At 41.8% G+C, this 26,162-nt stretch overlaps 3 protein-coding genes across 3 annotated transcripts; 2 read left to right on the top strand and 1 right to left on the bottom strand.

The window, feature by feature from the left end:
- Positions 1–6,126: 6,126 nt before the first annotated feature.
- Positions 6,127–8,861, bottom strand: LOC125721045 (basic proline-rich protein-like). Its single transcript, XM_048996985.1, has 3 exons — positions 8,753–8,861; positions 8,092–8,196; positions 6,127–6,984 (listed from the first exon to the last, which is right to left on the bottom strand). Exons 1-3 carry the CDS (start codon positions 8,790–8,792, stop codon positions 6,557–6,559), a joined length of 573 nt encoding a protein of 190 aa, XP_048852942.1. The 5' UTR covers positions 8,793–8,861; the 3' UTR covers positions 6,127–6,556.
- Positions 8,862–13,927: 5,066 nt separating this feature from the next.
- Positions 13,928–20,582, top strand: LOC125720843 (kelch-like protein 10; the record flags this gene model as incomplete). The annotated part of the gene is made up of 7 exons (XM_048996705.1): positions 13,928–14,368; positions 14,743–15,354; positions 15,959–16,108; positions 16,727–17,054; positions 17,128–17,132; positions 20,044–20,521; positions 20,560–20,582. Coding segments are annotated over 7 exons (2,037 nt in total), but the record flags the coding sequence as incomplete, so codon positions are not given.
- On the top strand, positions 20,578–22,760 carry LOC125721046 (kelch-like protein 10). Its single transcript, XM_048996986.1, has 4 exons — positions 20,578–20,649; positions 21,168–21,317; positions 21,953–22,313; positions 22,401–22,760. Exons 1-3 carry the CDS (start codon positions 20,602–20,604, stop codon positions 22,256–22,258), a joined length of 504 nt encoding a protein of 167 aa, XP_048852943.1. The 5' UTR covers positions 20,578–20,601; the 3' UTR covers positions 22,259–22,313; positions 22,401–22,760.
- Positions 22,761–26,162: the final 3,402 nt, after the last annotated feature.

Raw genomic sequence — 26,162 nt, 5'->3', positions numbered from 1 at the left:
AATAATGAGATAAATACCTATTTCATTAAATGATTTAAAAAATAATACTTGAATATTCTAATGTAATTCAACATGTACCGGCAAGAAACCTTCATCATACAACACAATGTTTTAAGCAGCAGACATGCTTTAATCACAGGACTTGTTCACCATGTCACATTAGGCAAACAGTCTTGTCCTGACAAACTGCAACTACTGTACAAGAGACGTATCCAAGGAACGGTCATATATAACATGCCTTCAGAAATTCATGACACACTGTCTGATATTGCAATACAGTTCATAAAAATGCCTAGGGGGAAGCTAAAACAAAAAAGAAGATGACACTTCACGATTCTAATACACATATCACTTAATTTCAGAGTACCGCAATTCACATAACTTCTACTATAAGAATCCCACACCGACATGCCAGTTAAAATCAGGCTCAGACGACGCTTCTAGCTGCAGAAGAAAAATACATTTGTGACCAACTTAAATTCGGCCTCAATGTCTGCCTCTTAAAACGCGACGCTTCATTCCCAATATATTTGTCTAGATACAAATAGATTTCAAAATGCTGTCGATTTGCTGAGCAATACATGATCTGTCTATACATATCCAGGCGACGGCTTTTTGTTCCGCTGATACAATCATGTTACCTTGTTAGCTTTGACATGTGGTGACATTTCAGTGACATTGTTTTAAAATACTCTACAGTAAAATAGAACAAGTGTAAGGTGATTAGAGGCTACTTGAATAAAATTAAAGAATGTCGACAAAACAGAATGAGCCTTTAAATGTTTTACGTTAGAGAAAAGCGTCTATGTTTGTATGTTAAACACCTGTTGGCATAAGCGCATGCAGTTTACGACCGTATGCTTCTCCATCACCTATCAAACACTAGGCCGACGGTGCTTAGACAACCACACATAACATGCAAACCAGAAAAATATGCACATGCTTCTTGTGGATTTCAATAGTTTTGTACGTTTATTTTTTATTTATTTAAATGTCGATTAGGTTTTCTTCTAAACCGTGTATTTACTGAATGAAAAATACAGCAAGCTTTAAGACCAGCTAAAGATGTTATTGCTAGCCAGCTCCCTCCTGGCGTTGACCGCAGCATTAAGAGCAAATATACACGAACCTGGCTAAAGTGTCTCGGGGATAGTTAGCCGCATCTTAAAAACGTAAGAGCCCCACTGTTCGCAGCGTTACATCAGCTAGCAGCTCGCGCCACACCGCACACTCCCTCGCGCTCAGTGCCATTGACGTGTCCGACATATTACCGCCTCCATTTCCCTTACTAACCGATAGGTGGTAAAGTAAGAAAATGAAACTTCGCTCACTTTTCGCTCAGAAATCTCACTGCAAAGTGGATGACGACTGGTTCTGTTGAATTAGGACTAAGTTTCATTAAGTGTGACAGATGGTGCAGCTCAGTTACCGGTGTTAACATGGCATCCTCAGTAAGCATCTCAAATCAGGCACCCGGATGCTATAAGCATAGGCCTTGGGGGTCACCTTGTAGGGAAGTCAACATTTACTGAAAAGCCATCTTTATTAAAAAATAACTAAGCCTTTATTCTTTAAAGTCTTTAACGTGTTTTAATGCGACTGCTAAATGTAGTTTACTAGCTCCTACTGTTATAAATTAAATGCTATTAATCAGCTGCACTCGTAGTTACAGCTTTCTCTGGACCTGACCCTACACTGGGTACATGCATGGGGAGCATTGCTGACATAAGGATCTAATGCCTAGGTGTCGAGTCTCACGGTTAAAACTCCCAGTCCCCGTGTGGCTCAGGGTTCATCAGCTGTTAAAGATTGGAAGATTCCATGAGAGGTACCCCTTTAAATACGGTTTATTCCCACCACCCCACAAAATTAGTACATTTTAAAAACACAACCGTGCTACATACATATAACAAAACATATGCACAACTTTTATTTTGAATAATAAAACACCCGGTCATGGTACATTTTAAAAACTCATTTGATAAATGTACACAAGCTTGAAAAATAAAACACACGTATACATGATACATTTTAAAACACTTGTGCAACTTTGAAAATAAAAAAAACTTCATATTACATTAACAAAATCTCCTTTGATAAAATCCCTACAAACTTTTTACAACTTTGCTTTTGTAAAATAAAAGCCATGTTCATATTAGATTTCAAAACTAATTCACAAAATGAATGCATAAAACTTTGTACATTTTAAAAATACGTTTGGGCTGCAAACATATAACAAAATGTTTTTGTAAAACACCCAAACATCTTACATCTTAAAACATCTGTACATCTTACTTTGAAAAACTTTTATGTTACGTCTTAAAACAGTTGTACATCTTACTTTGAAAAACTTTAATGTTACATTTTAAAACATTTGTACATCTTACTTTGAAAAACTTTCATGTTACATTTTAAAATACTTGTACATCTTACTTTGAAAAACTTTCATGTCACATTTTAAAACATTTGTACATCTTACTTTGAAAAACGTTCATGTTACGTCTTAAAATATTTGTGTAACTAAAAACTATGGTCAAGTTATATTACCATTCTTTAAAGTTTTAAAGTGTATTTGCATTTAATGTGTAAATGCAGCTTACTGGTTGCTATTAAATGTAATTAAATAATCATGTACACCTTCTTTAAAATAACAAGACTATATCCTAAATTCTTACACCCTTGCCTGATTCCACAGTTCCTACCCCTCACTTATATGGCCCCCCTCCCACCCTTCCATGACTTGTGAGATAAGGAAAGCACACTTCCCAACCTTTGGTTGTGCGCTTGTGCGCATGCTTGGGGTTTTGCTGTGTGTGTGTGTCTGTCTGTGTTTGTGTCTGTGTAGGTTGTTCATCTTGCGTCCAAAGTTAAGGTTATATTTTATACTACTTTAAAATAACACATTTTTGTTTGACTGTTTAACAAACACATCTAAAGTTTTTATACATTTAAACATTAACAAAAGCTGTTAATGTGTTTTCTTTAAAATTTACAAGTCTATTTTGTGTGGTTTTTTACAATAAGACTCATGAACGACTAAGTTAGTATGTTTTGGGGTCTGTATACACATGGCGGTCCTATACTTTCACAGACCTAAAGTTAAACTCTATAGCCCCTGACCACCGGTGTGCGTGTGTGTGTGTGTGTGTGTGTGTTTGTGCACATGAGCATGAATATACATTTACTGAAAAAACATATTTATTAAAATAACTAAGGCTTTATTCTGTCAAAAACAATTTTTAAATAATTCTAGCAGATAAATGGGGTCGTTATAGTGAATCTGTAGTCTCCCTGCATAGTGGATGACTGCTGACACTGTTGAATTTGAACTATGTTTCATTAACTATCAAACAGTCTGCAGCTCCGTTACCGTTGTCAACTTAGCATTGTACTCCAGCAAGCATCTCAGATCAAGCTTGTAGATTATATAAGCTGGGGCCGTGGGCACCTTGTAGGATGTCTTTATTAAAATAACTAAGACCTTATTCTTTAAAGTTTTTAATGTGTATTTGCAGCATGGTGCTAAATGCAGCTTACTGGTTCCTATTAAATATAATTAAATAATCATGTACACCTTCTTTAAATATAATTAAATAATCATGTACACCTTCTTTAAAATAACAAGACTATATCCTAAATTCTTACACCCCTGCCTGATTCCACAGTTCCTACCCCACACTTATGTGGCCCCCCCTCCCACCCTTCCATGACTTGTGAGATAAGAAAAGCAGACTTCTGCCTGCCTGGTCGGTCATTTCTAGCTGCTATTTAGGTTCTTCCTCAAATCCTGTTGCGTAAATGACTTATATTCCACTCATATTAATTTAAATCAAAACAATCCTTATACATTTTAATAAAAAACGTGAACTATATATGTTTGGTGTTTTTTGATTGAGCAAACTCTTTTGTGTTTTTGTGTGCGTGTCCGATACAACTGTAGTTTGTATCAACTTTTTTTTAGTTTGACCTCCGGGGTGTGTGTTTGTCCGCATGCGCGTGAATAAAAATTAACTGAAAAACGTATTTATTAAAATAACTAAGACTTTATTCTGTCAAAGTTTTAAAAAATGTGTTTTGATGCATGTCACTAAATGCTGCTTAATAGTACCTAACCGGGGCTGCTCCCCCAGAGACAGTTGCTAGTCCATTTATTCTTTTAAAGACTACTGATTCCAATTTGGTGCCATATGCTTTTATCTTGTAGGCCGTAGGATAGCTCCGTTTCTACCAGCTATAGGCCATGGTACGTCTGGGCTATTATGCTTAAATTCTTTATTAATTAGCGTTGGCTATGTGCTTTATAACACTGCTGATTCAGGTCTCTTGTAGATTTTCTCTTGACCGGTCAGCGCAGTCTCTCTCTCTTGTACATAGAAAAAACAGAGAATACCTATTATTAGAATGTTACTTTTAATTTAATTTAATTTAATTTAATTAATTAGCATTTTTATCACGCGAATAAAAGAAATAATATACTCACCGGGTAAGGCCTGGATGAACCTCTTTGGCTGGCAGGAAGGGTAAGACCTCGAAGATACTTGTGCCTCTGCCCTAGGAGGAATAGGCCCCCCCCCCCGCTCGCCGCAATACAATTTAATTGTCTCTGTCACCCCATATCTGCACGGTCATGTATGACAAACAAAACTATAAACAGAATTTACTGGCGGGGAAATTGTCAGACTTGATGTATGACCAGGTGGTACGGCCTTGATGATGCTACTCGTGCCTGTGTAAGAAAATTATCTGTAATTTGGGATGTATGTGAAAACAAAACTTTAAACAGAATTTACTGGAGGGCAAAAGTGTCAGACTCGATGTATGGCCCGCGTGGCCGGGTAGGGGGGCGCCTCGATGGCCAGGTGGCACGGCCCTGCAGAATTTACTGGCGGACAAATTGACAGACTCGATGTATGTCTCGACTTATGACCTTTACAAATTGGCGCCATACGCCGATGTGATACAAACGCTCGCGTGAGGAAAAAACACACGGTCAAAACTAGCGCCGAGCGTTTTTATTGGACGATAGACCCTGCACCTCCTCCTCTCATTCTTTGCTCCAACTTTACCATTTTATCCCACAGTCTCTCACAGTTTCTCTCAGACTCGCGCAGCAGCACGCCTCTCAGCTCTCCCGCATCGCTCTCTCCGAGGATTATCCAAAGCCGTGCGGACCTTTCCGCGCTACCGCACCAGTATGTGAATAAGTCCTTTGCTGATTCTCCGAAGCCCGGGGACCTTACCACGCTACCGCACACCGTACGCTCGCGCTCCATCAGGTAACCCAGCCACGCTCACTCCCGCCCGCGCCCCACAAAATAATAATAATAATAACTTATTCAAATAACACACGCTCATAAGCACTCTCATCAATATCATTTTTAAAATAATACACACTCATAAGCACTCTCCTCAATATCATTTTAAAATAATAAACATTTAAAATAAGCATTTAAAATAATAAATAATTAAATCCAAATACCATTGCAGCACTAACACAACCAACCCAGGCCCCCTAAGCCACAATCATTTAAAATAATAAATAAATAATTAAATACAAATACCATTGCAGCAGTTACACAACCAACCCCCGGGGAAGAAGAAGACAAAAAAAAATATTTAAATAAATAATTAAATCCACATGCTATTGCGTCAGTTACACAACCAAGCTCAACCCACTACAACATAAGCTCCGCCCACTGAACTTTTGAACGTGACCTTTGACCCGACCTGTCATTTTGACGAAAGCGGTATTGCATCTCTCTCTTATGTTCTCATTGACTTGTGTATATAACAATAGAATGCTCATTGAGTGAAGTCCTTATTACTGTAGCTAGAGACTGAACCTCCATTTCCATGTCCCATAAGTCTACAACCAAGGCTTCCAGGTATTACACCTGGGAGGAGAGTGTAACAAATAATGGAAAACAAAACACTGAAATGTCTTACATGAAATAAGTGTTAGCTGACACATCTGAGACTTTCTATGTAAATGGCTTCAGCTAATGTACCTTTAATGTTAGGAATTGCTCATCTCCAGAGATTCACAGAAAGCACTAAGGAACCCATGGGAATTCTCTCATTTTTGTTTCCTGTGTAGATTCGTATGGCTCGTATGGATCCGGAGTACTTTATGAAGATCGTCAAAGCCAACGATCTAGTGAAGGCCAATGCGGCGTGCAGGCCAATTATCACTGATGTATTGAAGATCATACATGATCTCGACGATAAAAGTCCACGATCTGACTTTGAAAGGTCACTGATCTGGCCGTCTGGTCGGGGTCTGGGCTGGTGCGCTTCTCGGCTGCTGCGGGGTCCAGGGTGGTCTTCCGGTTTCCTCGGCAGAGGAAAAAAATGGGGTCCACAGAGAGTATATACGGGGAGTGAGAGTGTGTGTACAGCGTTCATTTCTGTGTGTCTCTATGTTGGGTGAATGTGTAAATATTTGTTTATGTGTGCATGAGGGTGGGAACGTATGCTTGTATATGTGTGTGCCTGTTTGTCTATATGCATGTGTCAGGTTGGGTTCTAGACTCCACCTGAAATAACATCTCGGGCTCTATTCCCCCCCGCCACACTCCCTGCTGGTGGATGGGGCACCTGGCCACTGGTGCGTTGGTGGTTCTCGATGTCCAGGGCTGGGTGCTCGGGTGGGTGCTGGCTCGCCCGCGGCGATTGCCTGGCGGGATCTGGCCCTCCTGGCTCTGTCGGGCCCTTGCTGGGGGGTGGGGGGGCCCTTGGATCTCTGGGCCCAGGGCCTGGTCTGCCGTGGTGGGGCCGGCCGCCGGTGGAGCCTGCACGGTGGCTGCCGGATGGCCTCCCTCCGGAGCTCTCCTCTGCCCTTTTCTGGGTGAGGGGCTGCTATTCTCCCTGCGGTGGTCCTCCGGGGGCTCCCACGCCCTGGGGGGCCTCTGACTGTCTGGGGTCCGGGCCTCCTCCGTGTCTGCTTCATGTCCTGAGGGATGGGGCTGTGGCTCCCCACACACACTAAAAGAAAAAGAAAGGCCACTGATCCGCCCACGCCTGCCCGCTGACATCTTATTGGCCATTGGTGGCTAGAATTTCCGCAAAACCAATTGGATTGAAGCCTATGACACCCGGGCCGACCACTGGCAGTGTGTACTTAAATGGCTTTGGGTATTGTTTTGGGGGTTTTGATGGCCACAATTTCACCAACACTACGCAGATTTGACCCCGTCGCACGGACATGGTAGCACATGGCACCGATGCACTGGTGCCACTGAAATGTTAGCGTGGCCGTAATTAATGGTTCCATCTATGTAATGGGTGGCCATTTACGCTTCTCGCCTCTAATCATAATCGAGTGATATGACCAAGAAGCCAACGAATGGACTATTATCCAGCCCATGCATGAGGAGCGACAGGATGCCAGTGCCACCACCCTGAATGGAAAGGTAGGTTAATAGGAGGGCGTCTGACTGTGGTTACCCTCATTTTCCCCTTGAAATTGATTATGTTACATACTCAGTAGCTCGCTTTGTCTTCAAATGCTTGATTTCAATCCATAATTTAATATAAGTTCAGTAAACGTCAGTGTTTAGATAAAACATAAATGACCTTGCATTGTCGCTCTGCATTAGTGGCACATTGGGCAGTGCTGTGGTGTCCAGCTCTGTGTTTTTGCAATTTTTCCCACAGCCCAAGACTTGTGAGATACAATAACTGGTGTTAACGTAGGAGCTTTACCCAATTCCAGTCCTGGAGGGTCAGAATCCTAAACAATTTGCAGATTTCCCTATTCAAACAAACCTAGTGAACTTAATAATTATCTGATTAAGCTGCGGTTCACAAGGGAAATGATCACAACTAACTGTAAATTCCCTACCAATGCCCATGTGCTTCCTGTGGTAGGTTCCAGGTTCACCACCACCCTGTACCAAATAAACTTTTATGGAAGATGGATGGATTAAACATGCATTAGCTAAATGTACATTTATGCTTTCTAGATCTCCATCTCCAATCATATACAGCATAACACACATCACTTGTGAACCATCTTTCCTAGATATACATTTGTGGGGGTAACAATGGAGCTCAGACCACTTCCACTGCGGAGTGCTATGATCCACTCACGTGCGAATGGACCTTGATCGCTCCCATGCGCACTCGCTGACGTGGCCTCGGAGTAGCTGCATATCAGGGAAACATCTATGCGGTGAGTGATTCCTTTCTTGTACTCTGAAACAAAGGAGTCAAATCTCAAGATTTATCTGAGACTCATTTTTTGTCACTGCTGCTGTGTCACAGATTGTAATGCGCTTAAATCAAACAAAAGAATTCAGTGGATGAAATGACCTGCTGGGAAGGCCCATCTCAATACACATATGCTCCCTGCATATCTGGGTTATAAACGAATACGCTTAGTAAAGCTTAGATTTTTAATTATAGTTATATTCTGTAGTTCCAGACATAATTGCTCTGTTTGTTGTTTTTTTCAGTGTCTGACTACAAGTATTATTTTTAGTACTAATAAAAATAATAATAAAAGTAAAATATATGAACATAAGAAGTATTTCACTGAATTGTACAGGTTTTCTGTTGCCCAAATCCACTTTTTTCACTGCAGTTATGTTGACATGTATGTTGAACACAAACTAGTAATAAGCTTGTGTCCTATATACACAATGGGAGGTTCTGTGCAGTCTGCTATTATAGGGCGATAATTCCTTAAGAGTTCCTGACTTCCAGAAAGCTGATATTTACTTATCCGTTTGGTACCCGAGTGATCACTTACCATTGGTGTCTCCCAGGTAGGCGGTACCAACGGGGCTCATCCAGTGCGGAGTATGGAGGTTTATGACCCTGCAATTAATCAGTGGCACGCTGCACCTCCCATGAAACAACAAAGGAGCTATTTCGGCATCGCAGTGGTGGACGGCTTGCTGTTTGCAATGGGAGGCTCCGATGGCTTCAAAGTCACTGCAAAGGTGGAATGCTACAATGCAGAGAAAGGCAGCTGGTTCCGTACGCAGGACATGATTACGCCCAAGAGGAACTTCAGCTGCTGCACAGTGCCCCCCTGCATCATACAGTACGCTGCACCTCGCCCACCTGCCCCCATCTGCCTGCCTGGTGGGTAACCAGGTTACGCATCTACCCGTGTGGCTAGCATCACTGGACTTAATCAACAGAAACAGTGGACACTAACAAGAATCAGAAACATTCACCAAAATAAGGAAAATGACTCTTGAATAATGGACTGAGGGAACAGAACTTAGACCTTACAGTGGAGTCAGAGCATAGAGGTTAAGGCACTAGAACAGCTATCAAAATGCAATTATGGCAAGACAACTGCTTTCCTTTGTTATCGGATGCTGTAATGGTTTGCTCCTGTTGTGTAACATGCCACTTGTTTGCATGCATTTGTTAATTGCCTTGTTCTCTCCAACCATTTCTCTGTCTTAGAGCATCTGCCAAATGAATAATACACAGAGCACAACTATAGCAGAGCTCAGCTGGGACCTCCTGCATGCTTTTACAGCAAGCAATGAGTGTGCTCTTCTAGAACAGATTTAATATCTGGCTACGGTTGTTGGGGACACATGTGTTAGATATGTGAAATGCTTTATTCATACAACTAAAGCCCTTATATTTGTATATTGTATTATATTTGTATATTTGTATAATTTGTATTATAACCAAGATGCAGCCAAAGCCCCAAAAATAAATTCTGAATATCAATCAATTAACAAAAACAATACAGAACAATGTTCTTCAACCTGATCCACAGGAACCCCCAGTCCATCCACGTTTTTGCTCCTTGCCAGACAGCTGGTGCTGGGAGAGAGCAAAAACATGGACTGCTGAGGGTCCACAAGAAACACTGATAAAACATAATATATATGCAGACCGAATGTCTATGGCACCCCCTAAAGGAGCATCATATGCGTAAAGAACTGCTTAAGGTTTCATGCCACAGCACCCTCCAGAGCATGAAAGCCAGCTTCTGCTTCTGGTTCCAACACTTAGCCAATCTACTGACCCTTCATCACCGATTGCTGAGTTGGAAACATTCAGGTGGATCAGCTGACCTGCATGCTTGCATCCAATCAGAAGCAGCAAATTTCCCTCCATTTTCCCCTTCTTTTTCTCTTATCAGCTTACAGTTATATTTCCTGTTGCTCATCTCAGTTTGTCCTAGTCAATTAATATTCTCTCATTTGTTAAGTGCTACTATTTATTGTCTTTCTGTGAGTTAAACTGAAGGTTACTTTCCCCTATAGACCGTCTCTTCCTGCTATCAGGCAATCATAGGCCAGTGGGACAGGAGGGAGGGTTCTACCCTTTTTCACTCAGGGTGACTGGAATTTTCCAAACAAACGGGCAGTTTCAGAATCCCCCATTTGTTGCGGTCTCCAGAAAAGTGTTACATATGAACCATGTGGTACAGTCTGATTAGACGAAAGCATCCCATAGAGCTGTTTCTGATCTAAATGAACAAATTCTGAATTATGACTCTTGAGCTTTGTTGATTTTAGAGTTTTCTGCCATCTGGAGTAGAAAAAAACACACATTGACTTATTGCAGACTGGTGCAGCTGCATTTCTGACTTATTAAGTCGAAATTCTGATTTTTTTTCCCTCACAATTCTTACTTTATTTCTCATTATTCTGAGTACTTCTCTAACAACCAGCAATTAGTCGGAGACATCACTTCTGCTCCAGCTTTAATGGTTCAGTGAGATTTGCATACAGCAGCAGACAGGAGCGAAGGCTACAATGGCTGTATCTGCTCTGTCCAGGCATTTTATTATTTCCAGTTGTGTGTGTGAATGGCAGCCTACATCAGAACTTGCAATTAATTATCCTGTAAATGTTAAGCTGGTTTGCAATGAAAATGGGCAATAGAACTTCTCTCTTGCCTAATAAGATGTGGTACAAGCATATCTAACATTAATGCTTCGTGCATTAGACCAGGGGCGCTGTAAAGGGGGGGTAAACGATGACGATTCTCGGGGCCCATGACTGAGAGGGGGCCCAGAGAAGCCCCCAATAAACTGTGTGGGGGGCCCTGTCAAGATTCCTTTCATGGGACCCAAAATCCTTAGCAGCGCCCCTGCATTAGACATATATAATATGATGTCTACTGTTAATGTAATAACTGCCAATAATGTGCTAATTTTCCCCCTTAATATAATAAAGGCTGATACAGTAATAACTTACCAATATCATACTAACATATTTGAATCAAAAACGTATCACATTATTACATTATAGGCTTTATTACACAAAAAAACGGGAAAATTGTTATGTTATTAGCAGTTATATTAACAGTAGTTTATAGTAGCTGCTATTAACAGCAGTGATTAGCTGCTACAGACCCTAACAATCACACAATTTCTTTTGACTGCTTATGATTTTTTGCACACTACTGTACACACACACACACACATATATGTACATATTCATATGGTTGATTGCCCACAAAACTCAACTGTGATTAATCAGCCTGTTCTCCAGACCAAAGAACAGTGAAAACCATTCTAACTTAACCTACAAGAAGCAATTCCAGAACACAAAGAAGAAGATGTGCTAGATGTCTTTATGGGGACTCTGCATTCATGTCTATGGGCAAAACCCTAATCCCAACTATGAAAACGTTATCCCCTACCCAGCCCCAACCCACAGTCGTTGCTGTTGTAGTTCTCTCCTACCATTTATATTGTCACAATGAACTATATCCTAAGATGTACAAGTAAAAAGTTTGTATATAGTATAGCATGAAAAATAATAATAAGAAGAAAACTCAGCCAGAGTGGAATTGTTTTATATAAACACTCGTGCGCTCTTGCGTTGTGTACACCCAAAATGGCGATTCCACAATAAACTGCGGCTATATCGAGTGTGATGTTAGCTGCAAAAGACGCAAGCAGATCCCAACTTCACTTTGCTACACGTGCATTGTAAAAGCAGGGCCACAAACAAAACAACACCTACGTCTCTGTACTCGATTCAAACGGAAAATGTCGCCAAATCCATTCACCATTTCACTATGTGCTAGCTAGTCATGGCGCGAGCATTAGCTGCGGACGCGAACAGCTTCAGCTTATCTTCCCACAATTCAGCTCGACTGTTTAAACTTCAGCCAAAGACAACATTCTGTGTTAAGTGAGAATTCTAACGATAAATAATAATTACTTACATCGTTCAATGGGCGCCCTCGGAATATCTGTCCTGCCGCTACTCCCATCCACTTCTAGCTTAACTCGTCCATCTGTGTGGGTGCGCAAGAACGATGGGTGCCGTGAAGCTGCAGGAAAACAAACTTAAAAACCTGCACGAAAATATATTAAACGTGGAGGAGTTAGTCGGCAGAAGTGAGGAATTACAAAAAAATAAAATAAAAAACGATTTCTCAAGAAAAGATCATAAAACAGGAAAATGGTCAATAGCTCATGGAGTGATATTGCACACTGTACCTTGATTAACATAACTGCTCTATAATACATAATCGATTATATTCAATAGTGTTCAGGATTTGGGTGAAGTGTACACAGCACAATAATCATTGGGATAATTCCACACTTGCTGCAATTTGTTTTCATGACCGTATTGGGGATATATGCGGTCCGATAAATACGTCCGCCTTGTGCTAAATGTTGACCAAAACAGACGGACCGCCCAGCCCAATTTTCAAGGACTATTCTTGTTCCAAATAATTGCCACAACGGGCCGACCAGATTTACCCCATAAAATAATGTCTTGTGGACATTTGTTGCTCAATGGCTTATGTCTAAAGTGGAAACTAGGGAATAAGATGCGAATTTAAACCTCGTTCCTGACAGACATGTAAAGGACCTTTTTTGTTTTTCATTTTTAGAAACGTAGCGGAGGAGAAAAAATATGAAAACATTTATTTATTTATTTATTTTATTTCGGGAATTCGTGATTTGACTATTCTCACATAATACAAAACTTAAATTCTAAGATAAGCACGGTATACATTTTCCAAAAGTGATGTTAAAAACATTTCACTTGTTCTTCTTGTACAGCTGATTGTGCGTAGAATACACCCCCCCCCCCCAATCCATTTCGAGTCTCAAATATAGATTTAAAAATAAACATTATGGTATCTTAGGAAACTGTGATGCAAAGTGCGGTTTTTGCGTCTTAGAATGTATGTACACGTCATTTCGAGTGATATAAAAAGGAGAGAGAGACGAGATATCCACATTTTTGAATTATGATGGCACACGACATGGAGCGAGTACTGATGTCCCCGGCGTTCGAAGTGTTTAACAAGCTTCGGCTGGCAGGACAGCTTTGTGACGTGGTCCTCATCACCGACGGTGTTCAATTCAACGCCCATAGAGTAATTCTGTGTGGCTGTAGCTCCTACTTCCAGTAAGTAGCTGTGACCCATATATGAAGATGCGAAAACAGCAAGGAGTCAGTTTTTATCTCTCGTTAGCAATGACTTCTCCTTGGCAATAAGGCTCTAGGATGACAGAAAGTTTATATTAATATACATTATATTAAATTATATTAATGTAGGTCAGTGCTGATCAGAAATATTTCTGATAAGTGTACCACCTTAACTTTTACTATATAATAATAATAATAATAATGGTATAAATATATAAAAAGGGGACCATGTCAAACAGGCAAAACAAAGTATTCCGGGGGACTTGCCCACCAGCCCAAGTAAAATATATTAAAGGGGGAGCTACTGTTGGAAAAATAAGAATTAAAGCCACCGGTTCCTAGTTCTTAGATGCCTATGAGATCATCTGTAGCAGGGGGTCCTCTGCTTAATTTCCATTTGGGGGTCCCTGGTTCAGAAGATTTAGAAAACCCCTTATTTAACTTTGCCTGCAAAACCGATATTTATTAGATGAGTCACTTCTGGATTGTGTTTCAGGGCTCTGTTCGCCAGTGACTGGAGTGATTCAGGAAAGCGGGAGTACCAACTCCCAGGCATTTCCCCAGAAACACTGAGGCAGGTCATAGAGTATGCCTACACATACTCTGTGGTCATCACAGCTGAAAATGTGGAGAACCTCCTGGCAGCTGCTGATTATCTCAGTGTCTTGGGCATCGTGCAGCGCTGCTGTGATTTCCTGCATGAGCAGCTCTGCCTCAACAACTGCATTGGCCTTCTTAAAATCGCCGATGTCTACTGCGTAAACGAGCTGCACCAGTCTGCATTCAACTTAATCTTGAAAAACTTTAAGGAGGTTGCCATCAGCTCAAATGAGTTCCCAGAACTAAGTCTTGAACAACTTTCTGACATCATCGAGCAGGATGAGCTTAATGTCAGAGAAGAGGATGTAGTGTTTGAGGCCATCCTCCGGTGGATCGAGCACGAGCCTGCCACCCGAGAGGCCCACATTTCAGTCCTATTGGCCAAGGTGAGTATAGTTATACTATGTTCTCATTGACTTGTGTATATAACAATAGAATGCTCATTGAGTGAAGTCCTTATTACTGTAGCTAGAGACTGAACCTCCATTTCCATGTCCCATAAGTCTACAACCAAGGCTTCCAGGTATTACACCTGGGAGGAGAGTGTAACAAATAATGGAAAACAAAACACTCAGATGTCTTACATTAAACAAGTGTTAGCTGACACATCTGAGACTTTCAAAGTAAATGGCTTCAGCTAAAGAAATAAAAATTTGCACTTACTGCTGTATCCTTAATGTTAGGAATTGCTCATCTCCAGAGATTCACAGAAAGCACTAAGGAACTCATGGGAATTCTCTCATTCTTGTTTCATGTGTAGATTCGGATGGCTCGTATGGATCCGGAATACTTCATGAAAATCGTCAAAGCCAACGATCTAGTGAAGGCCAATGTGGCGTGCAGGCCAATCATCACTGATGTACTGAAGGTCATCTATGATCTTCATGATGAACGTCCACGATCTGATTTTGAGAACCCACTGATCCGCCCGCGCTTGCCCTCTGACATTTTGCTGGCTGTTGGTGGATGGAACATGCGCACGACAAACTGGATTGAAGCCTATGACACCCGGGCCGACCGCTGGGTGGATATAACACAGGGGCAGGAGACTCGCCAGTCCGGCCATGGCAGTGTGTGTTTAAATGGCTTCATGTATTGTTTTGGGGGTTATGATGGCCATAATTTCACCGATGCTGTGCTCAGATTTGACCCCGTCGCACGGACATGGCAGCACATGGCCCCTATGCACTGGCGCCGCTGTTGTGTCAGTGTGGCCGTAAGTAACGGCTTCATCTATGTGATGGGTGGCCGTTTAGACGTGTCGCCTCTGAATATCGTAGAGCGATATGACCCAAATGCCAATGAGTGGACCATCATCCAGCCCATGAACGAGGAGCGACAGGATGCCAGTGCCACCACCCTGAATGGAAAGGTAGGTTAATAGGAGGGCGTCTGCCTGTGGTTACCCTCATTTTCCCCTTGAAATTGATTATGTTACATACTCAGTAGCTCGCTTTGTCTTCAAATGGTTGATTTCAATCCATAATTGTTTATTCAGTAAACGTCAGTGTTTAGATAAAACATAAATGACCTTGCATTGTCGCTCTGCATTAGTGGCACATTGGGCAGTGCTGTGGTGTCCAGCTCTGTGTTTTTGCAATTTTGCCCACAGCCCAAGACTTGTGAGATACAATAACTGGTGTTAACGTAGGAGCTTTACCCAATTCCAGTCCTGGAGGGTCAGAATCCTAAACAATTTGCAGATTTCCCTATTCAAACAAACCTAGTGAACTTAATTAGCTGATTAAGCTGCGGTTCACAAGGGAAATGATCACAACTAACTGTAAATTCCCTACCAATGCCCATGTGCTTCCTGTGGTAGGCTCCAGGTTCACCACCACCCTGTACTGAATAGACTTTTATGGAAGGTGGATGGATTAAACATCCATTAGCTAAATGTACATTTACGCTTTCTAGATCTCCATCTCCAATCATGTACAGCATAACACACATCACTTGTGAACCATCTTTCCTAGATATACATTTGTGGGGGTAGCAATGGAGCTCAGACCACTTCCACTGCGGAGTGCTATGATCCACTCACGGGCGAATGGACCTTGATCGCTCCCATGCGCACTCGCCGACGTGGCCTTGGAGTAGCGGCATATCAGGGAAACATCTATGCGGTGAGTGATTCCTTTCTTGTACTCTGAAACAAAGGAGTCAAATCTCAAGATTTATCTGAGACTCATATTTTTTGTCACTGCTGCTGTGTCACAGATTGTAATGCGCTTAAAACAAACAAAAGAATTCAGTGGATGAAATGACCTGCTGGGAAGGCCCATCTCAATACACATATGCTCCCTGCATATCTGGGTTATAAACGAATACGCTTAGTAAAGCTTAGATTTTTGATTACAGTTATATTCTGTAGTTCCAGACGTAATTGCTCTGTTTGTTTTTTTTTTCAGTGTCTGACTACAAGTATTATTTTTAGTACTAATAAAAATAATAATAAAAGCAAAATATATGATCATAAGAAGTATTTTTTTGATGGTTGACAGTTTTCGCTGAATTGTACAGGTTTTCTGTTGCCCAAATTCCCTTTTTTTCACTGCAGTTATGTTGACATGTATGTTGAACACAAATTAGTTATAAGCTTGTGTCCTATATAGACAATGGGAGGTTCTGTGCAGCCTGCTATTATAGGGCGATAATTCCTTAAGAGTTCCTGACTTCGAGAAAGCTGATATTTACTTATCTGTTTGGTACCCGAGTGATCACTTACCATTGGTGTCTCGCAGGTGGGCGGTACCAACGGGGCTCATCCAGTGCGGACTATGGAGGTCTATGACCCTGCAATTAACCAGTGGCACGCTGGGCCTCCCATGAGACAACAAAGAAGCTATTTCGGCATCGCAGTGGTGGACGGCTTGCTGTTTGCGATGGGAGGCTCCGATGGCTTCAAAGTAACTGCAAAAGTGGAATGTTTCAATGCAGTGAAAGGCAGCTGGTGCCGTGCGCAGGAAATGATTGCACCTAAGAGGAGCTTCAGCTGCTGCACAGTGCCTGCGCACCCCCGCTTCGTACAGTACGCTGCACCTCGCCCACCTGCCCCCATCTGCCTGCCTGGTGGGTAACCAGCTCATCATGTCTAACGTTAATGCTTCGTACATTAGACCTATATAACATGTGCCCTTGAGAGGTAAAGTGGGCTATCCCACAAAAACAAAGTTTTGAGAAAATGAGCTCCAAAGTTGAATTAAAAAAAAAAAAAATCAGTGTGTCTATACCCTACAATTGATATGTATCATAGGTAGCACAGATCTCAGTATATTTAAAAGATAGATAGACCCTCAATAATTAATATTGGACAGTCATTTTTGACTGACATGTGGGATAGCCCACTTTACCTCTCAAGGGCACATATGATACCTACCGTTAATGTAATAACTGCCAATAATGTGCTAATTTTCCCCCTTAATGTAATAAAGGCTGATACAATAATATCTTGCCAATACCATACTAACATATTTGAATCAAAAACACACCACATTACTACATTATATACTTTATTACACAAAAAACGGGAAAATTGTTATGTTATTAGCAGTTATAGTAACAGTAGTTTAGCTGCTACAGACAGCAGCTATTAGCTGCTATTAACAGCAGTGATTAGCTGCTACAAACCGTAACAATCGTGACATCACACAATTTCTTTTGACTGCTTATGATTTTTTGCACACTACTGTACACACACACACACACATATATATGTACATATGTATATGGTTGATTGTCCACAAAAATCAACTGTGATTAATCAGCCTGATCTCCAGACCAAAGAACTGTGAAAACCATTCTAACTTAACCTACAAGAAGCAATTCCTGAACACAAAGAAGAAGATGTGCTACGGCCCTGCTACACACACACACACACACACACATATAAGGTATCTGTATCTTTGTGGGGACTCCATACTGAGTTCCAACCCACAACACAATTAATCAGTGAGGAAATTCACAGTATTATCTCTTGTTATGTTATTTTTTTAAATTATTTATAATGTATTTAAAAGCCTATGGCAAACAGTAAGTTAATGAATTGAAATTACAGGTAACCACGTGCTCAACAAGTGGCTGGCAGGGAACAAGGGAAACGCTACAGACTGACAACAGGGGAGGACAAGAAAGACTGACAACACGTGGGACGAGATGACCAATGACACCTACTGGCCAAACAGGGAAGGGACACAGAATGGGACAGTTAAATAACACTGGGATTCCCTGAAGGGTTTGGCATTCCCTGAAGCCAAGCTGTTAATTATTGTACTCCACGCCACCTCTGGTGATTGAATTGCAATGTAATGATTATGTTGTTCTATAATCTTATTGAATAAGTGTTATAAGTTGTTAGAAGTTATTTTTGTATTCTTTTATACTTCATTTTTAACAGTGTGATTGTTGACCTGACAGCTTTGTTTGGCAGTAAAAAGCTTTAAGGGGGCAGTTTAATGGCTCTATACACAGCAATATGTATAATGGCCAAAGTGTTCTTGTTGAACATGCTTAATTTATTTTTGTATACAACGTTTAAATAAATGTCTTATTTGGAGAACAAAGGCTGGAAAAAATGTTATTTGTTGTCTGAAAACCAAAATAATTTTGAGAGCTTTGTACAATTTGTTAGCAGAATTACCTTATAGACCTAATACACTTTTGAATGCAATATAATTCTCCATGGCAGTAACCCAGCTGACTGGTGGAGCAAGTTCATTTTGTCTCTGCAAGACCTCAAAGTGAATTTGAAGATCATTGTCTCCACAAAGACTACGAAGATTTTCAGGAGATACATGGAATCCACAGTTTCTTCCATTAAACCTAGAGTGCAATCCAACAAAATGTTTCAATAATAAAATTTACATTTCAAAAAGTGGCTTCTGGTTTGTCAGATGGGCAGTGTGCATTCCATACCTACTTGTAGTCATCTAGTTCTTTTTGCAGGACACCCAGAAAGCTGAATACTGTAGCAGCAAACATTTCTGTTGGTAACAGCCATTAAAGAGATTCCTTCGTCCAAAATTGCCCCCTAGTGGTGGAATATTGCAACGCAAATAATGGAGATTTCACTTCACTGTATTTTACAGCTAACGAAAATGTAATGTGTGTGTGTATACATTTTTTGTTTCATACATTTAAATGTACATTTTTTATATAACAAACAACATTACTTTATAGTTGTTTAAAAGGCAGAAACTTCAATGTACACGAAGTCACCAATAAATTACATCTATTTATCCAACATGTTATATAATATACATACTGTGTTTGAAAACTTTTCAGTTTTACGATTTCAGGACAGATCAGCCACTCTATTAGGAACATTACGCTTTTTGGTTGCGGCTGATTATCTCAGTGTCTTGGGCATCGTGCAGCGCTGCTATGATTTCCTGCATGAGCAGCTCTGCCTCAACAACTGCATTGGCCTTCTTAAAATCGCCGATGTCTACTGCGTAAACGAGCTGCACCAGTCTGCATTCAACTTCATCTTGAAAAACTTTAAGGAGGTTGCCATCAGCTCAAACGAGTTCCCAGAACTAAGTCTTGAACAACTTTCTGACATCATACAGCAGGATGAGCTGAATGTCAGAGAAGAGGATGTGGTGTTTGACGCCATCCTCCGGTGGATCGAGCACAAGCCTGCCACCCGAGAGGCCCACATTTCAGCTCTGTTGCCCAAGGTGAGTATAGTTATACTATGTTCTCATTGACTTGTGTATATAACAATAGAATGCTCATTGAGTGAAGTCCTTATTACTGTAGCTAGAGACTGAACCTCCATTTCCATGTCCCATAAGTCTACAACCAAGGCTTCCAGGTATTACACCTGGGAGGAGAGTGTAACAAATAATGGAAAACAAAACACTCAAATGTCTTACATGAAATAAGTGTTAGCTGACACATCTGAGACTTTCAAAGTAAATGGCTTCAGCTAAAGAAATTAAAATTTGCACTTACTGCTGTATCCTTAATGTTAGGAATTGCTCATCTCCAGAGATTCACAGAAAGCACTAAGGAACTCATGGGAATTCTCTCATTCTTGTTTCATGTGTAGATTCGGATGGCTCGTATGGATCCGGAGTACTTTATGAAGATCGTCAAAGCCAACGATCTGGTGAAGGCCAATGCGGCGTGCAGGCCAATTATCACTGATGTCATGAAGGTCATCTATGATCTTCATGATGAAAGTCCACTCTCTGATTTTGAGAACCCACTGATCCGCCCGCGCTTGCCCTCTGACATTTTGCTGGCTGTTGGTGGATGGAACATGCACACGACAAACTGCATCGACGCATATGACACACGGGCCGACCGCTGGGTGGATATCACGCAGGAGGAGCAGAGCAACCTAGCTGGTCATGGCACGGTGTACCATGATGGGTTTGTGTACTGCATTGGGGGGTTTGATGGGCAAAACTTTATCGATACCGTGCGCAGATACGACCCGATCACACGAGCATGGCAGCAGATGGCCCCAATACACTGGCAGCGCTGTAATGTTAGTGTGATCGTGCTCGATGGGCTCATCTATGCCATGGGTGGCCATATTGGTTTCTGGCCCCTCGACATCGTAGAGTGCTACAACCCAAAAACCAATGAATGGACCCAGATCGAGTCCATGAATGAGAGGAGAAACGATGCCAGCGCCACCACCCTGAATGGCAAGGTAGGGTAATGGGAGGGCGTCTGACTGTTTACCCTCATTTTCCCCTTGAAATGGAGTATTTTACACAGTCATGAGTTCTCTTTCTCTTCAGATTGCTGATTTTAATCCACAATTACTATGTTCAATACATTTAAGTATTTGGATAAATGCATTATTGGTCTCCATTAGTGGCACATTGGGTAGTGCTGTGGTGTCAACTCCAAGACTTGTGAGATAGATGAAATGGTGTTCCCATGTCAGGTTTCCTTTATTCTGTTCCTGGGGGAGCAGAATCCAAAACTCTTTGCAGATTTCCCTTTTCAAACAGCCATACTAAACCTGAAAATTAGCTGATCATGGTGTGTTTGAGAAGGGAAATCTGCAAACTGTGTTCCTCCAGGAACGGGACTGGGGAACCCTGTCATACACTATGCATAGCATATACTTTTATTTTTGAGTCACAATGAACTTTATCTGTAACCTCCAAACCCCAGTCATATACAGTATAACGGTCTTCACAGTTAAATTGGTTTTCATAGATATACATCTGTGGGGGCCACAATGGAACAGAGAGCCTATCTACAGTGGAGTGCTTTGACCCCCTCACTAACGAATGGAGCTTGATCACTCCAATGAGCACTCCCCGTCACAGCCTTGGAGTCACGGCGTATAAAGGGAAGATATATGCGGTGAGTGATTCCTTTCTGTGTCAAATCTCACATTTTACCTGTAAGACTCATGGTTTTTTTGTCTTTGCTGCTGTGTCTTTCATTGTGATACATTTAAACCAAACAAAACAGTTAAATGCCAGAAATACCTGCTGCAAAGGCTTATCTTAATACACATAAAAAACATACATGCTACCCTCTTTAGCCTCCCTGCATTCATTTCTGGGTTATAAATGGATCTGCTGGGGGGTCTCTGCTACTAGCTCGGGTTGTAAAGTTTAGATTTTTAATTAATTATTTTCCCTAGTTCCAGATATAATTAGTCAGATTGTTGTTTTTTTCAGTGTCTGATTAGCTTCAAGTGTTCGTTTTAAGTAATAACAATAAAAAAGCAAAATATATTAGCATAAGGAGTCTTTTTTGAAGGCTCACAGTTTTCACCGAATCATACAAGTTTTCTGTTGCCCAAATCCATGTTTTCATTGCATATAGGTTGACTTCTGTATATAAGCTTGTGTCATCTATAGACAATGGGAGGTTCTAAGGCGCCTGCTTTCATAGGGTGAAAATTGCTTAAGAGTTCATGACTTTGGGAAAGTTGATGTTTGCCCATCCTTTTGGCAAGCAAGTGATAATGAATCTTTGGCATCTCTCAGGTGGGCGGTATCAACAGGCCTGATCACCTGCAGACCATGGAGGTCTATGACCCTACCACAAACCGCTGGCATGCTGTGGCCCCCATGTCCACACCGCGCAGTGAGTTTGGCATCGCAGTGGTGGACGACCTCCTATTTGTGATGGGCGGCCACGATGGGTTTGGGGTAACTAACAAGGTGGAGTGCTATGATGCGGGGACAGGCAGCTGGTATCGTGCGCAGGACATGAGCCGAGCCAGACAGCATTTCAGCTGCTGCGTAGTGCCTGCGCACCCCCGCATCATAGAATACGCTTCACCTCGTTAGTCCCTAATGGCCGCCAAGGAGGAGAGAAACCCATCTGCCCACAACAGCATGCCCAGTACGTAACCTCATTTACACCCCCCACCCCGAATTCTTTCCCTATAACATACATTGAGTTTATATAGACACCTCTTTTTTTCCCCAGACTCTGCTTCCTCATTGGAAGGTGTGTTGGTGGGATCGAGGTCTTTGAAGACAAAGCTGTCCGGAAGTAATTTTCCATGGCCTCGCTAAACTCCTCCCACACCTGAGTTTTTACCTCGACGACCGCCGAAGCCGCATTCCAACATTTCATCAACGCTGTCCACCAGCGGGTTGGGGGATTGCTGCCACAACAGGCCACAGCTCCAGTCAGCCGCCTCCACAATGGAGGCATGGAACAAGGCCCATTCGTACTAGTCAGTCCCCTGCGTCCTCCAGGACATGGGAGAAGCTCTGCTGGAGATGGGAGCTGAATCTTCTCCTGACATTGCATACTTAAAATAAAGTTTTCTTTTTCATATTATCTAGTTTGTGAAAGCGTCATAAATTTCCCATTTTGGATAAACGTTGTTCTCGTTTGACGGTTCTCTTCAGAAATTCCGCTGCAACCATCGGTGATTACTAATTAAGCACTAAGGCAGGGGTGCCCAAACATTTTCCCTTAGTGGGCCAAAATGAAAATCTATCAGAGGACCGCGGGCCAAATGTAATATTTTACACAAAATACAAACACTAATAGTAAAGTAAAGTAGTTTTATTTATCAAACAGTTATCTAACCTTCCTTTCTGTGTAAATAACATAAACAAAATATGACAAATAAGTCATATATAGGCATTTAGAACACGTCTAAACTTTTGTAATCACATATAGTGCAAAATGTCAAAGAGTGCATGTCCAACAGCAACACAACAACAACAGTAGGAACAATATAATTGCACCACTAGTGAGAAACATGAAGCTGTTCTTTGGCGTTTATCAGCCTATCAATATTAGGTTGCAGCTGACTCACTGAGAGGGTGAGGATGTCCTGTAGGTGTGGGTCAGTCAGAGTGCTTCTGAGCCTGGACTTGTTAAGGTTCATTACACTAAAAGTCTGTTCACAGATGTAAGTGCTGCCAAACAAAGCTAACATGACCTGTGCATGTTTCCTAATGTCTGGGTACCTTTCAGATGAGACATGTGTGTAGAAGTCTTTCAAGTGTAGTGACATGAATTTATTCTTTAGCTCAGAATCACACTGAAACTCAATTAGCTGCATCTGAATGTGATCAGGCACTGAGTCCACACTTATGGTGAAGGGTTGAGAAAACAGCTCCATGTCACCTCTACTTTCCCTAAAGTCCTCAAAGCGCAACGCAAAGTCCTGGTCCAAGTGTCTGAGAAGTGCTGCATATTCAGGCAGTCTCTGCTTCACCAGGTTGACCTCTCTCAGACTAGGGAAGTGTGCAAGGTTTCCTGGGAAGAAGTGAAAGAGCTGCTAAGTCGTCAAATAATAATAAATATTGCAACATAAATGTTGTTTTATGTACTTTGAAAGAGTTAGCCTTACAATTTTATTACAATACTTTTTAACAATACTTTTTAACTGCACAACAGTGGAATATGGATATGTTAGTAAATGCACTTACTAACATATTCCACATAATATCAATCCCAGTAACTGCACTTTTATCATGTGAGGTGCAGGTACATGCTGCCACCTTTCCTCTCCATTATCACTTGATTAAATCATAAGCATTTTTACAATCACAAAAAATATGCAAGCTCCAAAAGACAAACAAAGCGCATGTCTGCCTGTCAATCAAGTTTAAGAACCATGGACAGCGCTGTCCCTCCGCAACACAGTTAACAAGGCCGGGACTTATTTACGGCATAAAATACAGTATGATAGACATTATCACCATTAAAACTGAATGTGTATGTGTGTCTCTGTGTGTGTACAATATATTAACCAACCTGCTGACAGATGTCGACAGAGTAGCTGCAGCTTCGACCTGAAGGCCGTTATGTGGTCAAACAGCTCAGTGATGATCTGATCCTTCCCTTGAAGCTGAATATTCAGGGTGTTGAGCAGGTCAGTGATGTCCACCATAAAAGCCACGTCACAAAACCATTTTTCATCTGTGGGGACTTGAGTGTCACTGTTCTTGCTTGTCAGAAACTCCGCGATGACATGGCGCAGCTCAAAAAATCTTTTGAGGACTTTCCCGCGGCTCAGCCACCTCACCTCTTGGTGGTAAAGCACATCCTTGTATTGTGAATCAACCTCCTCTAGAAGAGCTCTGAACTGGCGGTGTGAGAGCGCTTTTGATCGTATGCAGTTTATGATTTTAATCACGTCACGCACCACGTCTCCCATACCAACTGATCTGGCACATAGTTGCTCTTGGTGCAGGATGCAGTGGTATTTTGCCACCTTACCTCCACATTGGGAAACCTTCTGGGAAATTAGTGTGGCAAGGCCTGTTTTCCTCCCAGCCATGGCAGGTGCTCCATCAGTTGTTATCCCAACCAATTTTTCCCAGCTCAGCCCGTTCGTATCCAACACTCGCTCAACGGCTGCAAACAAATCCTCACTTTTTGTTGTGCTGCGCAGTGTCTCAAATCCAGCCAGCTCCTGAGTTATTTCCATGTTTTCATTTACTCGCCGTATGAAAACCAAAAGTTGTGCAGAGTCCGAAATGTCCGTGCTTTCATCACACGCCAAAGAAAAGGCGACAAATCCAGCAGCCTTTGCTTTAAATTGCTCCTTAATGTCTAGAGACATTTCTTCAATACGACGTGTCACAGTATTTCGTGAGAGGCTGATCTGGGAGAAAGTTTTTGCCTGTGACGGGCACATGATTGTCGCAGCTATGGACAGACACTCCTTAACAAAGTCACCCGTTGAAAATGATCTCCCAGTCCGGGCAATTAGCGCAGTAATCTCAAAGCTGGCCCGCGTCGCGCTGTCCTGGGCTGTCGAGGGCCGTGTAAGAGTCCCTTGTTGCCTGTGAAGTTTAGCCAGCAGCTCCCTGGTCTTGTTCTTTCGCGCATCACCTTTGAATTGCGAAAATGCTGCGTGCTTCGTCTCATAATGACGACGAATGTTATACTAGTACAGCAACAGACTGGTTACAAATAAGGCAGACCGCTTTAGCATTTATGTCAGTGAAAAAATATTCTTCCTCCCAGCATTTTTTAAAATGTCTTTTGTCTGTGTGCCACTGACGATGCCGCTCCATGTTGATAGTGGCTTAAGCTAGCAGCCTGGTGGTGACCCGCCACAAACTGGTTTGATCCCGTATGGCGGCAACAAAGACTCATGGGACTTTTTGCAAATTGTTAAAATATGACTATTTATGAAGTGTGGAAATGTACATATGTGCACAGATATTGTCATGCCCGGCTCGTCCGCTCCTCCTGTGTGCCACGCCCCCTGATTACCCACGTGTTTTCTCCCGATTGTACCCAGCTGTATCTAGTTCATTTGCTCAGTCCTGTGTATTTCAGTCCGTGTCTTACCTGAGTCCTTCGTCCGTCATTGATGTCAGTCAGTGTCCGATGTTCCCTGTTCCCCGAAAACCTTTGATTAAATCCCCGTTTGCCCCGAATCCTGCCTGCCTGCTTCCTGATTCCCCGCTTGCCCTCACGATCGCCGCTCTGCCCGCGGTCGCCCGTGACAGATATACTCTACATTACCCTTATAGTTGCTTGTGTTTCAATTTTAGTCTTAGATATTTCAAATGTAATCAAAGCACCATGAGTGAGGACTGTATAATATATATTAGTTAGGTCAACGTACACTAAAAATAAACGCACTGATAGCTACACTGGGATTCGTGCTTTAAGAGTTTTTTAAACAAATTTTAGTACAGTAATAATTTAAATTTTTAGATATCCATTGGCGGGCCAATCTAAATAGTACGGCGGGCCAACCTTGGC

Source organism: Brienomyrus brachyistius, unplaced genomic scaffold (genome assembly GCF_023856365.1).
Source record: "Brienomyrus brachyistius isolate T26 unplaced genomic scaffold, BBRACH_0.4 scaffold27, whole genome shotgun sequence".
In the NCBI taxonomy this organism is placed as follows: Eukaryota; Metazoa; Chordata; class Actinopteri; order Osteoglossiformes; family Mormyridae; genus Brienomyrus; species Brienomyrus brachyistius.
The sequence above is the reverse complement of the archived record's forward strand: the minus strand, read 5'-3'. Positions and strand labels throughout refer to the sequence as shown.

Coding starts and splice junctions, on each gene's coding strand:
- LOC125721046 (XM_048996986.1), top strand. CDS start 20,602: ATGAATGAGAGGAGAAACGATGCCAGCGCCACCACCCTGAATGGCAAG. Junction 20,650..21,167: donor CCACCACCCTGAATGGCAAG/GTAGGGTAATGG, acceptor TGGTTTTCATAG/ATATACATCTGTGGGGGCCA. Junction 21,318..21,952: donor ATAAAGGGAAGATATATGCG/GTGAGTGATTCC, acceptor GGCATCTCTCAG/GTGGGCGGTATCAACAGGCC.
- LOC125721045 (XM_048996985.1), bottom strand. CDS start 8,792: ATGAGCCCCGTTGGTACCGCCTACCTGGGAGACACCAATG. Junction 8,197..8,752: donor CTACCTGGGAGACACCAATG/GTAAGTGATCAC, acceptor CCTTTGTTTCAG/AGTACAAGAAAGGAATCACT. Junction 6,985..8,091: donor CGATCAAGGTCCATTCGCAC/GTGAGTGGATCA, acceptor TTTTTCTTTTAG/TGTGTGTGGGGAGCCACAGC.